Raw genomic sequence first — 16,453 nt, 5'->3', positions numbered from 1 at the left:
TTTGTAAACATTAGAAAAATCCCGATTCTTTATTTTCTCTAACAAATAAAACAAGTCTTATACAATTTCAAAAAAGTACACACTAAATTAAAAAAATAAACGATACATACTATCTAGTCTATAAAAAATTTAGACAACTAGGTTGTCAAGCATTTTAAAATTCGAATTTAGGTGTGGTTAAGTAGGTACACATTAAGGTTTACTGAAACTTTTCAATAAATAAATCTTGTTCCTACCGTTTTGAACTCGGAAAATACAGAGTAAATAAAGTATACTCCTTACAGAATATCCTTAACCTGAATAAACTATTAATTGCACATTGACAAGGTAAATCGTATCTACATTATGAATTAGTAAAATAACGAAATACTTATTTAGATTAAACTAGAAAGTACACTAATTACTAATGAATTGCAAAGAAATAGAATTATGACGTGGCAAACGTGAGAGATATTGTAGTATACCCAATCTTTTACTTTTATATGTACGTAAATATTTATTTGTCTGGAATAACTAATTGATTTTCAACGCAAAGCCATTGTGGTTACAAATTTGAAATTTCGGTAGTTGATTCGTCTTCCGTTTTGTAATCATGCGCTAAAGAAGGATTATTGGAATCGTTCTCCCTCCCTACCCCCCTTTCTAGGACCTCGTCACGAGTTAGGCGTGGTAATTCAATTTCCGTTATCAAAATATTTGGCCAGCCCATACCATACCAGGCATCGAAAGCCTATGGTATGGGCTGGCCAAGGTAACGCCTAGGTACTTCCTAGATTTTACCTTGGATAGAAGGATGACATTCGGTCCCCACACTAAGTCAGTACGCAACCAAGCCGCGTTAATATTCGGTAGACTCCATAGAAAATAGTCCATTCGCAATAATGTGAAACTCTACAAAACTTGCATATGTGCGGTAATGACTTGTGCAAGTGTAGTGTTTGCTCACTCGGCCCGCCCTCACATTAACACCCTACAAGTAATAGAATCCCGTTTTTACAGGACAGCCGTCGAAGCGCCATGATATGTGAGGAATGTAGACCTTCACAACGACTTAGATTTCGAACCGATTTATAAATACCCGAAAACAGCGTCAGAACGCTTTTTCGAGACTAGGTAACTACGGTACTTTTAGGCCTTTCAAGTGCCAGTCACCGTTCTCTTTGAACTCGTCAAATGCGACAAAAAGTTCAACGTGGAACTTAACCCACAGATACAACCGACTTTGTTCCTCACCGAATATCCTCAGTGGATGGTAGAAAATTCAACCAAGGACTGTTTTAGCTAAGGCAGACAGCAAATCCATTCAGGCTGAGCCCCGTGAGTTCACCCACCAGCCATGGTGAAGCCAGGGTAGTCCGTCTAGACTTGCACATGTGTAGGTAAAAGAAAACCTAATCGGTATCACGCGCGATTCTCATTGAAGACGTCGCAGATTCAACATTTTCAGGTCGCATAATCTTAATGATAATAGTCTGGGCGGCTATTAACAGAAGAATCAGTTATACGACCCTGGCACTCCAGAATATGTATTTAACAAATGTTCACGATTGACTTCCACGGTGAAAGAATAACATCGTGTAATAAAAATGACATCAGCAAAATTATAATTTGCGTAATTACTGGTAGTAGGACGTTCTTTAAGTCATTGGAACTGATTTCTGTCACTCGTTATCAGAGGTGACGTTCAGCTAGAAATAACATAAGGACAGATTAGCAAAAAAATATTAGGCCGAAAAAAAAGAAAATGCTGTGATACATAATGGCTTTCACAGTCAATGAAATGAAAATTGAGAAAACCCGGTTGCGCATTAGAATGTTAACTAGCAATAGTCGTGAAAGATTTACAGTGTTCAAAAAAAACAATTGGAATAACTATTATTTTATATCGAAATTCTGATTCTTTGCATTCCATTACCAATACTAAACAAAAGGCTTGATTTACAAATTTGGAGGAAAGAATTAAATATCACCATTAACTCCGTGCCAATAGGAACTTGACACATATCACATGCCTAAGTTTGTACTTTCAAAATTATTCTAGACTAACCTAGTAATTTGAAAACTATCAAAGTAATATCGAGGGGTGAAAGAATAATATTTGGTATAAGTGACATTTTTGCAACTTTAAAGTACCTATATGTAGAAGCCACATAAAGTTTAAAATTTGAAAAAAAATATCATAGCAAAAAAAAAAACTTCAGATATTTCAATGGAGAAAACTTAATTGAAGTTCACTGTTGATGCTAATGCCAAATAAAACGCACCTTTGATTACAATGAAAAATGTCACGTATTAAGGGAAATATCGCTTAAGCCAAATTACCTTTTACCACTCGTATGAACTTCATATTATGATTTTATATTATGAACGCCATTATTGACATTTTATTATCTTTATAGCAAAAATATATGCTCTAAAATTGTGCTGGAAATCAAAAGGCTTGATATTGAGTGGCACACATTATGACTATTAATTAGGCATCTGCTAAATTTTAGCTAAGTATATGTGATGAACTATTTTAAGTATTTAAACTATATTTTGAGTACTAACGATATATCTATTTAGAGTATTTATCATTTTCTATATATATATAGTATTCGTAAAAAAACAGTCACGAATTTTTTGTTAACTATATAACATTCGGATATAAATTGGAAGACCAAAAACATTTAGTGCCATTTTCTTTTTTGTTGGTTAACTAATTTTTTTCTTTAGCTTTTGTTGACCGTTGGCGCTATAGAAATAATAATTAGGAATATTCTGTTATTCACTTCAAAGTTTCAATAGTAAAACAAAAAAGAAAATATATTACATAAACTGAATTAGATAATAGCCGAATTTCGATTATTGAGCAAAAATTGGTTAACGTAAAATTGAGAATAAACATGCTTATAGTAGTTTTTTTCCTAATAGCGATTGTAAAATAAGCCCACAAAGTCTTTTAACTAGCACTCTTTCGCTTTTCCGTTGGCAGAAATTTCGGTAGGTTGCGTTTTGTTGATTTGCAGCTTAGGCTTGATGTAATTTCTGTAGTAGAAGTTTCCGAACATGTACAAGAAGAGTGCAGCGTTCAAAGAGAGAAGGAAGTTGATGAACTTGGGATAGTTGCAGTCTCTGAACATCACGGTGAAGTTGTGATAGAAGATTATGCAGAACTGGATCTGTAATGTTTAAAAATCAATTAACAATGTATTAATTGTATGTATATTTACGGATATATGTATGTATGTATGTATGTATATAAGTATGTGTACATAAATGTATTTATGTATATGGTTGTCTGGAAGAGATCGCTCTTAGCGATAAGACCGCCAATTGTACTTTTTTGTATTTAATGTATCGCACTGTTTATTTGTTTTTTTTTTGTGTACAATAAAAAATACTCTCTCACTCTCCCTCTCTCTCTCTCTCTCTCTCTCTAACATCCAATGGCTGCAGTCAGTCGTACTTAGGGTTGCCACTCGTACTTTATAATAAAGTATTGTACGTTATTTCAGGTAATTGTACTCTATACTTTATGTGAAAAATAAAGTAAGTACACGAAAATACTTTATTTGAAATGTTTTAGTCATATGTAATTTTTCGTTAGGCGAAATACATCGATCGCTCAATCGATGTCGACGCTCGCCAACGCCACAGCAACTAACGTTTTTGTAACAATTAAATCTGAACGCGACTTAACCTCAAATGTCAATAATGTCACTGTCATTATTTTGTCACAATTTCGTGTTTAATTTTATCAATTGTAACAAACAATATGAATTTAAACATAATAATAATAAATAAATATTACTTTATTTTAATACTATGTACTTTCCTACCCATAATAGCCAACGTACTTTATCTGCAAAAAAAAAGGGTGGCAACCCTAATCTTACTGTTAAACAGAGGATATGGGTGTATCCACACCAGTAGGTCGCTTGAGCTGCTATCGAACCTTATTGGGACTAAAGGGTTGAAGTTAAAAAGGCCGTTTTTTTTTAAAACTGTAAGTTAGATCAAACTGTTACGAGTTTTCGGACACTAGCCCTAGCTAGAGTAGTGCTTCGCAGAATCTACCACCGGATCGGAATCGCGACCCACTTAGAAGATCCGGCGAGAAACTCAGTGGGCTGTTAATATTGTCTTGAATATGTTTAAAACTAAAAATGTAGGTGGCTGCCTAATTATTGCGTTGTTTTACTGTTGATTTCGTTATTTTCATAATTCATGAACTCAATATGATTTTTTCTATTGTATAGAACAGATCTTTTGAACAGTCTCGTAGTTGAGTTGGTACGCCGATTAACTATTTTTAATTTTTATTGCTTATTTGTGTGGACGAGCTCACAGCCCACCTGGTGTTAAGTGGTTACTGGAGCCCATAGACATCTACAACGTAAATGCGCCACACACGTTGAGATATAAGTTCTAAGGTCTCAAGTATAGTTACAACAGCTGCCCCACCCTTCAAACCGAAACGCATTACTGCTTCACGGCAGAAATAGGCAGGGCGGTGGTGCCTACCCGTGCGGACTCAGAAGAGGTCCTACCACCAGTAAACTCAGAAGAGGTCCTACCACCAGTAACTAACAAAAAAGCAGTGTATTTTTTGGCCAGGTATTTTCGCTAATTCTCTTTCTGTTAGTTACCTCGCTGTTAAAATTGAAAATAAAACCAACGCATTACCAATTGCAATGTTGTAAGATGCTTCTTCCACCACAAGAACTTCTGGTATTGTGGACCGAGACCAGAGATGAGGTAGTAAGTGTACATGATGATGTGGATGAAAGAGTTGATAACTCCGAGTAGGGTGCCATGTCCACCTGAAATTTGAAACATAACAAATTTAAAAACAGAATTGTTCATGTTTTCAATGAATGTATACACATAAAAAGTCATCATTTAACGGCCGTCTGGTGTAGTGGTGAGTGACATGGTCACTACACAAGGGGGTTGCGGGTTCGAATCCCGCCAAAGGAAGATATTTGTATGATAAATATAAATGTATATTCCAGGGTTATGGATGTATATTAAATATATTATGTATGTGTATAATAAAAATCTTACATTTATTTCCGTTATCTGGTACCTGTAACACAAGTTCTTTACGAGCTTATCACGGGACCAGTTAACGTGGCGTGATTGTTAGTAAATATTTATTTATTTATTATTTATCTTGTGTTTGGAAATTTTGTTTGTTTACTTTTTTATTTACGAATTAGTACGTAAATTGTTACGTATCGATTTTAATAATTTTAATCGCATTTTCTTGTAAAAGTAACTTTTAAAACTCATTCATTATAAACGTTCTCGATTGATCGTTCAAAGCAAATGTATCGGAATGAATTACACAGATCTACAAAAAAAAAACTTCGTTCTTTGTCCTAACGTTTATACTAACGTTTTTCCGGTTAATTATTCACAAAAATGAAAATAAAATACCTTTTTTTTGGTATAAAGTTTAGACATTCTTTAAATCTGTTTTTTATTGTATTTTCTTTGTGTGTACAATAAGTATAAATAAAAATAAATAAAATAAAGTTTGTTATAGTTATAGTAATAATACTTATTTTTAATTTTTTTATAAATATTAATTATAATTAAAATTTAATACTTTCAAAAAAACCGCGCTATGAGAGGGGTGTTTACGTTTACAGTGTCACTAGATGGCGCTCGAGTCATAAACAATGATCAGGTGTTTTGTACAAGCCCAGAAAAACTTAAAATGTCACGAAAGTGTAAATATGATGCTGATCCATTTTGTTTCATATGTGGTCAATTTATTAAAGTTCAAAAGCAAACTGTTTCATGTCATGTATTTTTTTTAAGTCTAATTAAGATCTAAAATATCGAAATTTTATGCTTTGCAATCAAAGTAAAATTTGGTGTTGACCCGTGTTATCAATTGATACTTGATAAATTGATAATGTAGGGAGATTTTAAATTGGAATAGCATTTAATTTAATATTGAATAAAATTACTAATAGGGAAGTTAATTCATAGATAGATATGACACAGGAAAAACCATTTCTCTCTCTAGCAATGTATCAGAAACTAAACATAAATGCGTTTTAGTTGTTGATAAAATTTTTGTACCTGGCAAGAACTTTGCACCGATCCAAGCGCAAATGGGCATCATAAAATGGTGGTATAAATGTAGAAAGGAAATCTGCCTGTTTTTCTTTCGAAGAACGAAGAACACCGTGTCGAGGAGTTCGCTTATTTTTGCCGCGAAATACCACCAGACTGCTGCGGCCATCTGTATAGGCAAACCATCAGTTACTGATTATTCGTATAAAATAATTATCGAATAGCACTTGTCATACTTTATATAACTTTATATACAAATATATTTATATTGACTATAATTTAAGAAATGGGTGTCGTAATGAAATACGAAGTAATATTTTAATAACTAATCATTTGGCGAATGAAATTGACGTAAATTTTAATCCAACTTTATATATATCTACACTAATATATACCTAAATCTACACTGTTTTTACGGATGTTCTGTTATAACTACTGAAACATGCATCCGATTGACTTGAAACTTGGTATCCATGTAGAAAATACATGTACTTAATGGATAGGCTAATATTTATATGAGTGTTGGACTCCCTAATAATAATGACAATAAATAATAATGTTAATTTTAAATTCCCAGCGAAGCGGGCAAGTACGGCTAGTTTATTATAAAACCGATCACATTTCGTTGTGATTGTGGCTACAGGCTAATTGCATGGAAGCATCGAATTTTGAAACTTCTCAATCGCCATCTATTGTTTGTTAATGGTACTATAACAGAACCCTGTTCTAAAGCTACAAACAAAGTGGTTCCAAGTTTCATCACAATCCAAAGAACAGTTCAGGAACAGATAAAGGACATACGTTGCTCTGTATTTTAATATACATATAAATTATATCATTAATGAAACGTTTAAATTTAAAATTCAGCCGCATCTATTAAACACTTGAAAGTCCGGATTGGAATACAGCGCCATCTATTAGATAGGTACTTGCAAGTTCGGATTGGACAAGTATTTGATAGATGGCGCTGTATTATTGTATGTCTAAAGCTGTCTAGCTAGCAAGATAACTTATAGCCCCATGTGATAGAAATTTTTAGAGCTCATAGATAGTCTAATAAACGAATAATTTGCAATCAAAGATATTATTATTTGGTTGAGATAAAAAAACCTATATCTCAAGTTATAACACATTGAATGCACCGGCATAACTAAAAATTTTTAGAAAATAGTTTTACATTTCGAACGACTTATGAACATGTATTCTATCAGTTTATAAAATTAAGCCGTCTCTTATAGTCCAGAAAAGAGAAACGTACTCTTTCCATCATTTAGCGCATACCTCAAATTATTAAAATCAAAAACTTAAAAAATTACAATTCTTCAATTATTATATTTTTGGCATTTTCTAAAAAAACGTAAATTTTCTTGTCTTCAGTTCAATTCCAAAAGTGAGATTCAGTTAGTTTTCTACAAACATCGTCACATGTGAATTACATCTTGATATAAAGGATATGGACCACTCTCCATACATTGCGCGGCCCACTAAACGAAGTTCAAGGACAGTAATGAAATTAAGTTTAAATAACAGACTATATTATTATATCCCTTTTATTATAAACAAATAAAAATCAATATTGTTCATGGGGATACAGAGATATTTAAAAAATGAGATTTGAATTTTAGGTTATATCATATGATTTTGCTGTCAATACACTGACACTTTAACATCATCATCAGCATAAATATTATTTATATTACTATACTTTATATTACAACAAAATATAATAAGCAGGTATATCGCAACAAAACATTTAATAATCAAATGTAAAACGTCAACAAACATTAGAACAAGCGTAGTTTTTTTTTTTGCTTAAGATCAATAAATATTCCATGTAATGATTTATTCTACGCATTTAAAAATATAAAAATAGATTTTTGTTTTCGATATAATATTTTATATTAATTTTAAAATCCATTAGTTAAATATGTTAGTATATTTTGCTAGTTTTTGGCAATATAATGATTTTTTTTAAGAAGATATAATGTGAATTGTTTGAAATATAAAATTAAATATATTTTACCTATGGCAACTCCTTCAATATTGTCAATGTAGCTTAGTCATGCTAATTTCTTTTTATTTATGATTTTAATTATCCCACCATTAAAATACCCTTAAATTTTATAATAAGTATGTAAAAATGAAATGTTTTTTTTTTCAATAGATATTTCATTAATGTCCTTGAGAGCACGAGTAGTTGGGCCCTAAATGGCCCATGTCCTTTGCGTTGGATACATGGCAGTTATCTGAGTATGTAACTGCCAGTCATCATCTAAACCTTTAAATTTTTTCTTAAATAAATTCATAGTCCGGTTTTAACAGCGACATAACTACTTTTCGACAAAACAAGAATGTCAAAGTCGTTAATTTATTCTACTACTAGGCTCAACGCTATATAGGAAATATGTGAAAATTTTCACAAGGCCTCCAATATATAGCAATAACCCATTTCTTGAGCCAATTAATACAACTAAGACAAAAGAGGCACTTGATGTTTTTGGGACAATTCGATTGTTTTCTTGAATCGTTGTTTCCATTTTTTTATATTGCTTATCTGTGTTGACGAGCTCACGGCCCATCTGATGTTAAGTGGTTACCCATACACATCTACAACGTAAATTGCGCCACCCACCTCTAGACATTAGTTTTAAGGTCTCCGTTTGTACCGTATAACGGCTGCCCCATCTTTCAAACCGAAACGCATTACTCCTTTACGGCAGAAATAGGCAGGGTGGTGGTAGCTACGTGTGAGGACTCACAATGCGTCCTACCACCAGTAAAGGGTCGTTATGCAATACATTCACGTTATGCTGATATCAATGGGCTCCGCGAACTTGAACTCAGGCGGCCTCTGGATTACGTTCGCTTGTCTTCAAAATACATTAAGATACAATAAATTCCGTAACCACATAAAACACGTTTTGAATAATTTATACAAAACCTTACCTAAATTATCAATATCGGTCGGTAATCGGAAATTATCCGACAAAAACAACGATATAAATATATATATCTAATAATATTAAATGATCTCATATACATATTATATTATTACATCAATGAATAATATATAAAGATACTGTTATAAATTTAAAGTACTACGCAGAATATTATTCATAACAAAATATTCTTCCGTCTTATAATATTGTATGTAGAAGTCTAGTGAACCAAACAATATATACTAACCCAAATCGCATAGAGCTTAAGGCTACAGAAATCAACAATCACGCAACTATAAAATTTATCTAAAATAATATAATAATAATATTGTGTGTTTGTTTGCTCGTAATTTATCGTGTATTTACGATTCATTCGATTAGCTTAAAACTTGGCACAGTTATTGTAATCACTTGTAAAATAAGTTTTTCATAATAGTACCATTAGGGTTATATGGTCAGATCGAAAACAATTATTACATAGTAGCCGAACACGCCCGCTTCGCTGGGCATTTAAAATTAACATTATTATTTATTGACATTATTATTAAGGAGTCCAACACTCATATAAATATTAGCCTATCCATTAAGTACATTTTCTACATGGATACCAAGTTTCAAGTCAACCGGATTCATGGTTCAGTAGTTATAACGGAACATCTATAAAAACCACTGTAGATTTATATATTAGTATAGGTATGTGGATTAGCTATATATAAAGATCGTCAAAACAGAGCGTGCATGCTATTTACCGATGTGGTAAATAAATAAGTTTTTGGTTTATCTAAAAAGCAAGGTTTTTTTCTATAAATCAAGAGAACGGGATTAGAAACATGACGTCATACCCTCTTGGCCTTTGGGTCATCACTGTAATTGACTGGTTCACAGGAAAAATTGTAGTCATTCCACCATCCCGCTATGAGACCCTGTAAATTACAACAACCATAAGGTCATTATCCCACATAAATAACATAAACATAATATAAATCACATCGTAAATCACAGATTTTATTGGATCAGTTTAATGACGTTGTCTCTAAGACAGTTTAATCCTACTAAAAATCAGTATGGTTCTTCAATAGCTAAAACTAAAAGTCAAGTCATCAAAGCACGAACCTCGTAGACCAAGTAAGCACTCATCAGAATTTGGACTACATTGTACAGTATTATTGGGTTCTTCAAGTCATAAGGCTTCCGGTCTCTCATGTAGCGAGGTCCCACTGATGTGCAGAAGTAGACGTATGTCGCCAGCAGAGTGAGAAGAGGTCCCGGGCCGGACATTAACCACCAGTTTTCTGTCCGCGGATCTGTGAATGAGATTTCGTGGAGGTTAGATCGTATACCACCCTGCCTATTTCTACCTATTTTGAAGGGTGGGGCAGCCGTTGTAATTATACTTGAGACCTTAGAACTTATATTTCAAGGTGGGTGGCGCATTTACGTCGTAGATGCCTATGGGCTCCAATAACCACTTAACATCAGCTGGGCTGTGAGTTCGTCCAACCATCTAAGCAATAAAAAAAATAGGCAGCGGCTTCACTCTGCCCGTGGCATTGCTGAAGTCCATGGGCGACGGTAGCTCACCACCACTCACCACTCACAATCAGGTGGGCCGTATGTATGCTCGTCTGCCTACAAGGGCAATAAAAAAAAGAACAAAAAAAAAATACGGCTTAACAATATTGATAGAAACGTAATGGTAAATCGCAAAATGTAACAGATTGTGTTCATAACTGCAGCAAATCTTATACCTTTAAACGAGCAATTCTTGTATATATATATATAATCTGAATCACGGAAACTGCTCCAACGATTTTCATAAAATTTAGTATACAGGGGATATCGGGGGCGATAAATCGATTTAGCTACGATTTATTTTCAGAAAATGTTGTTTTATTCGTGTTTTCAATAATCAACTTTATCGATAATCAACTTTATGACTCTTACCGACATCTATTGGCGAATAATAATATATGTACTATATTTACTGCTTTAAAGACACAACAAGATGGCGTTAAAAAAAAAAACAAAAAAGCCGAGCTAAGCTCGGTCATCATCCAGTACTTCTTAATACGAAATAACTAAAAAAAATCCCGAACTCTCCCCGTTCTTTAGATTAGAAGCTTATGAATCGTGAACTTGCTGAAACTTGGAATGTTCGGTATCAAAATATATGTATATTTGGAGATTTATAATTAAAGATGTTGTGTATCGGTTTCTAGTTCTTATAAAACAGGAAATTCTAGTTTGATTGCGTGTTATTTGATCCCGTTTATGAATTCATTTATGTTAATGAGCATTGTTTTCCTTTTATTTGACAATTACTGTTTTCCTTGCATGTGTAAACACTATTGAGTTTTTTGGTACAAAGAAAGAAGTATTCTATATCTGTATATATAAAAATGAATTGCTGTTCGTTAGTCTCGCTAAAGCTCGAGAACGGCCAGACCGATTTGGCTAATTTTGGTCTTGAATTATTTGTTGACATATGAAAATGCTCGGAATTAAATAAAAATAACAATTTTGTTTTCCCTTTGATTTGTCCCCCGTCGGACGGATTCCTTTTGTTTCCTTGTCTTAAGCTTATTTTATACAAAAGTTTAGGTCTTTTATCTATCGTTGAGGCAATACGAAGTCTGCCGGGTCAGCTAGTTATTAATAAAATAACAAACACAAGAGATACACTAAAGGGGAGAAGAATTGGTTGATTTCTTCAAACGGGCTTTGAAAAGAACCGTTAGTATTGTTAGTGCTAGTAGTAATGCCGTTACTATCTACCGTTAGCCAGATTGCTACCAATTTAAAAAAGATGATAAATACCGTTTAGTTTCTACCAAAAGTATACAAAATAATAACAAATGTATTTCTGCCGCGAAATATGAAGCATTTCGGTATCATTCGTAGGACAAGCGCTATACAAAACTGAGGCTTTGACCCAATTAACTGTCCAGCATTCACGTAGTCGTCGTCTATACCAAAAAATATTTATTGCATTCCTTTAAAGTGCGTACAATGAGAATGCTTCTTTATACGGGTACAGTTAATTACAAAGTTCAAGTTTAATGCTGTTTTGCAACTAGCAGTGTCACGGACCGAGGTAAATCTGTTTATGTGTAGTCAGAATCGTAGCTGATTCTCCATTTTTGTGCTAATTCGTTAACTGTGGCTCAGCTGGTGATTGATATATCGCCGAGCGAAAGCTGCCAATCTCCAACTTTGGATCGAAGTCCCAAATGGCAGAATGACTGACCAAACCTTAAAACATAACATAACAATTTTTTTTTTGCCATTGTAGGCAGACGAGCATACGGCCCACCTGATGGTAAGTGGTCACCGTCGCTCATGGACGTCAGTAATGCCAGGGGCAGAGCCAAGCCGCTGCCTACCGTTAAATGTGCAGAGTGACCTCACTTTTTCAAGTTAAATAATATTTTAGATTATCAATTCCATGTACGCAAGTGTATCGCAAGTGGATCGTAGGGAGACCCACGTACCGTTGGTCTGACGTTGTGGAAGTAAACTTATGTGATGAGCTCCTAGTGTCGGACAGACAAAGTATTACGCAGTGCCAGAAAGAATGGCAACTTTTATTGTCGGAGACCAAGACCCACTTCGGGGTCATAGCGTCAGTGCAGTAGTACCTAGTAGTAGTAATTCCGTATGTGATGTTAGGCGGTGATTTGGTCGTAGTATAGTGTAATGTATATAGTATTTGTTTGTATGTGTGGGAAACGGAACGCTTAGAGTGAAAGGGATGAATGTATGAGGAAGAAAGGGACGGAGGGGAGAAGATTAAGATAACCATAGCGAAGTGTGTGAACATTTTACGACGTGTGTTAAAAAAATATATGTGGTGTCGTGGGACAACGGATAGGAACGAAGTTCCTTATTATAAAAATATTCATTTAAAGTTCTATTCGAGGTATAAAGAAAATAAAACTGGAGGTTTCGCAACAACCCACGGGCATCCGGTAACGTGCGAACTTATTGTGGTACACTTCGTTCACGGTTGTTTGCATAAGAGTTAGTGTATTGCGCAAACGAACGCTCTAAGATCGTGGTCAGTGAATGATAAAAAATATGTTATTTTTTGGACGTTATTACAAAGTTAAGTCGTACAGTGTGTGCATTACTAATAAAAATCTTACGTTACGGACGTTTTTTCCCAGTTAGGGACCCCTCCGCATCTTCCCATAAGGAGCTTCGTTCCAATAATAAATTTTGTTACTTTTCCAAAGAGCTACTATTTACTTTGACCTTATCCCACATATATATATATATATATTTTAGTATTGATTGTCTTCGATATATTGAAGAAAAATAAATTTCTACTGATAAAATATTTTATTTTTCAACAATAAATTTTATCAGTAGATACTCGGCAAAAATAACGCCAATAAAAGAAAATCGGCTAAAAAACAGAGGAGATACTGAACTGTTTTGACTTTGCCAACGTATAGAGATTTTTCTAAGCTAATGATAAGTAAGTATTGCAAGGAAATGATTCATACGTGGAATTATAATATTACGTGTCAATAAAAATATGGAAGATTCCATTTGGTCTGCACTGTGATTAACATAATTTACATATTTGTTTGCTGACAACACGCCTTATGGATTTATTAAGTGATTCTGTTATTTAAGAGCTGTTTTTTAAGAATTATATGATCTGCCCTTAAATTGATTGTGTGTAAACAATGGTGTGTAACGATGCATTGATATTGCCGCAATAACTGATGGTCGTTCAAGATCAAGGTATATAAATGTTATTATTCCTTGGAAGTGTTGAAGAACTTTTATTTTTACTATTGACTTGAGTTTTGTGTAGTTGTTCTTGGCACTACTGAAACTGATATCGAGGGGTGAAATTCTGTTTGGTTTAAACGCCATTTCGCTTATTACGCGACATTTATATTTTTAATTCTTTGTAATTAAAGGTGCCTTTTATTCTGTATTAGCATCAACAGTACGACGCTTTTAATTGAACTTCAATTGAGTTTATCGGTGAAAGATCTTCTGTTTGTCGTCTCATTTAAATCACATTTCTGATCATTTGAGATTTAAAAAAAAAATTGCTTTGATGTCTGAACGAGCTCAAGGCCCAACTGGTGTTAAGCGGTTACCGGAGCCCATAGAAATCTACAACGTAAATGCTTGCACTCACGTTGAGATCTGAGTTCTTAGATCTCAGTTTTTGCAGAACAGGTTTATTAGGATCAGATATCAGATACAGTACAGTATTAGGACCCTTACTTCTTTTTTTGATTAGCCTAACCTAAACTTCAGTGCAATCGAAACTTTAATCAAGAGAGGCAGCAGTGGACCTTACACAGAATAGACGGCTTAAAAAAAAAAACAATGTAATTCATGACAATGCTATCGTGTCATAGTGATTTATCGTTTTTGATACTGTTAAAATTAATTTTAGCCATCACACGAAATTACTTAATTATTTTGGCGAAAGAAACAATCGAAAACATTAAAATAAAGGTCGTTTTGTTTTGAAACAATAGTCAATTGATCGTTTCAAACGTACGTAGCGCAATAACGAACTGATCCCTAATCAAAGAATAAAGAAAACAAAAGTAATTTCACAAAGATTGCACCTCGCTAACAACTGAGCAAGTTCGTGTCGGATATAACATCGAATGGTTCAGTGGCGAGAATTGGGATCACCGCTAAAATTTTAGTAGTAAATTTAAAAAATTTTGGTTCTTTAAATAGAAGCAGGGCTTAAAGCAAAATATTGCTTAAAAGGTACTTAGTCAATGCCAGTTTTGAATTGCTCGCGAAGCCCATAGTAAACACATCACATCATCATCATTTTCCTAAAACATTGCCTTACCGTTTAATTTTTTATTTATTGCTTAGATGGATGCACGAGCTCACAACCCATCTGGTGTTAAGTGGTTACTGGAGCCCATAGACATCTACAACGTAAACGCCACCCACCTCGAGATATAAGTTCTAAGGTCTCAGTATAGTTACATCGGCTACCCCACAATTCGAACCGAAACGCATTACTGCTTCACGGCGCGGAAATAGGGGGGGTGGTGGTACCTACCCGTGCGGACTCCCAAGAGGTCCTACCACCAGGACCTAAATCCGAAACCACTACTTTACACCATAGAAATTTATTTATTAAGTTGCACCAACAAAGTGATCATCAATACAAAACATTGACCAATTGAAAAAAATTCATGGCAGATGTCACCTCAATTATAGGTGCAATCGACAGTGCATTAACAAAAAAAAAAAAAAAAACAGTATAGCTAAGATTTGATTACATTTGATGGATTGCTTAACATTAATTTATATTTAATTGGGAAATGATCCGCGACAGATTTTTCCTGTAAGTTGTGAGACAATTAGAAAAAATATACAGGATGGTGGCATACAGTTATGTAGAGGGCGTTCCCAAAGCAGAAACACAAACACAATTCGTTTTTGACTAATGGTCAAGAAACCTTTACTATATTTCTGTTCAGAGGAATTTTATTAAAATATTTTTGCAGAATCAATTTCTTTCGAATTTTCTTTTTATTTAATAATTGAAAACGAGGTATTCTTTATACAATTTAAATCAAAGAAGAGCCGATTTCACCGAATTTTGATATAACCAAATTATATTTATAGGATATTTATATATATAGGAACCGTTAATGGGTAGGTACAATTTTTTTTTTCATTAATCTTCGTCATTAACAACAATTCCTACTTTTTTATTAAAATTCAAAACTCCGATGTGTAGCAGCAGAGAGAATCTTATATCGACTATTAAGATACTTAGCTTAGCTGTAATACTTTGCTTTAAATAACATATCTACGTCGAATAGAATGGTATAACGAAATTGTTACTTTACTGCTATTGTATTGCCAACGGAACTCCGAGAGGTGAGATTGATTTCCGAAATAGACCATAAATTGTCATAAAATTGCGGTATCGAAATGATAAACTTTAAATTGCCGTTTTAATGTCTTTAATGGGAACATTATTAAAATTGATATTGTACGTTTTGTGCAAGTTATTGCTTAAGGTCAGTTTTATTAAATTTATCAATATTATAGCAATAATTGGTGTGCACGTAATCAGAGATAGTGTGATGATGATGAAGTTGAGGGATCTCTGTCAATGAATTTGGACTAACTTTTTTCTTTTAAAGGATCATTAATATTGTTTATTAGTAGATGAGTTCACGGCTCATTCGGTACGATGTGGTAAGCAGAATTCACAGAAATCAAAACGTAAACGCTTACCCACCTTATGACAGTTGAAGGGTTAATTTTTTTTATTTTCCTACCTATACTGATAGCCTTGAGAGGCTATTTCAGCTTACCCTACCCTAGCATATGTAGGTGAGCTCACGGGGCTCTAACCGGAGAATTGCTAACAATGACCCTAGCAAGAGCAGTGCTTCGCAGAATCTACCACCGGATCGGAAGCG

The 16,453-nt window shown here is 33.9% G+C and overlaps 1 protein-coding gene across 1 annotated transcript in view; it reads right to left on the bottom strand.

Annotated features, from left to right (window-relative positions):
• LOC101737905 (elongation of very long chain fatty acids protein AAEL008004) overlaps positions 1–16,453 on the bottom strand; it is a 46,116-nt gene continuing 29,663 nt past the window's right edge. Inside the window, exons 3-7 of the mRNA XM_004924719.5 lie at positions 10,125–10,315; positions 9,854–9,934; positions 6,079–6,241; positions 4,669–4,805; positions 1–3,161 (exon numbers count right to left, since the gene is read on the bottom strand). Coding sequence (XP_004924776.1) covers positions 2,946–3,161; positions 4,669–4,805; positions 6,079–6,241; positions 9,854–9,934; positions 10,125–10,315 — 788 coding nt within the window. The 3' untranslated portion in view covers positions 1–2,945. The remainder of the gene's footprint in view (positions 3,162–4,668; positions 4,806–6,078; positions 6,242–9,853; positions 9,935–10,124; positions 10,316–16,453) is intronic.

The sequence above is a fragment of the Bombyx mori genome, chromosome 22, assembly GCF_030269925.1.
Source record: "Bombyx mori chromosome 22, ASM3026992v2".
Classification (NCBI taxonomy): Eukaryota; Metazoa; Arthropoda; class Insecta; order Lepidoptera; family Bombycidae; genus Bombyx; species Bombyx mori.
This window is presented reverse-complemented; position numbering and strand designations above follow the sequence as displayed.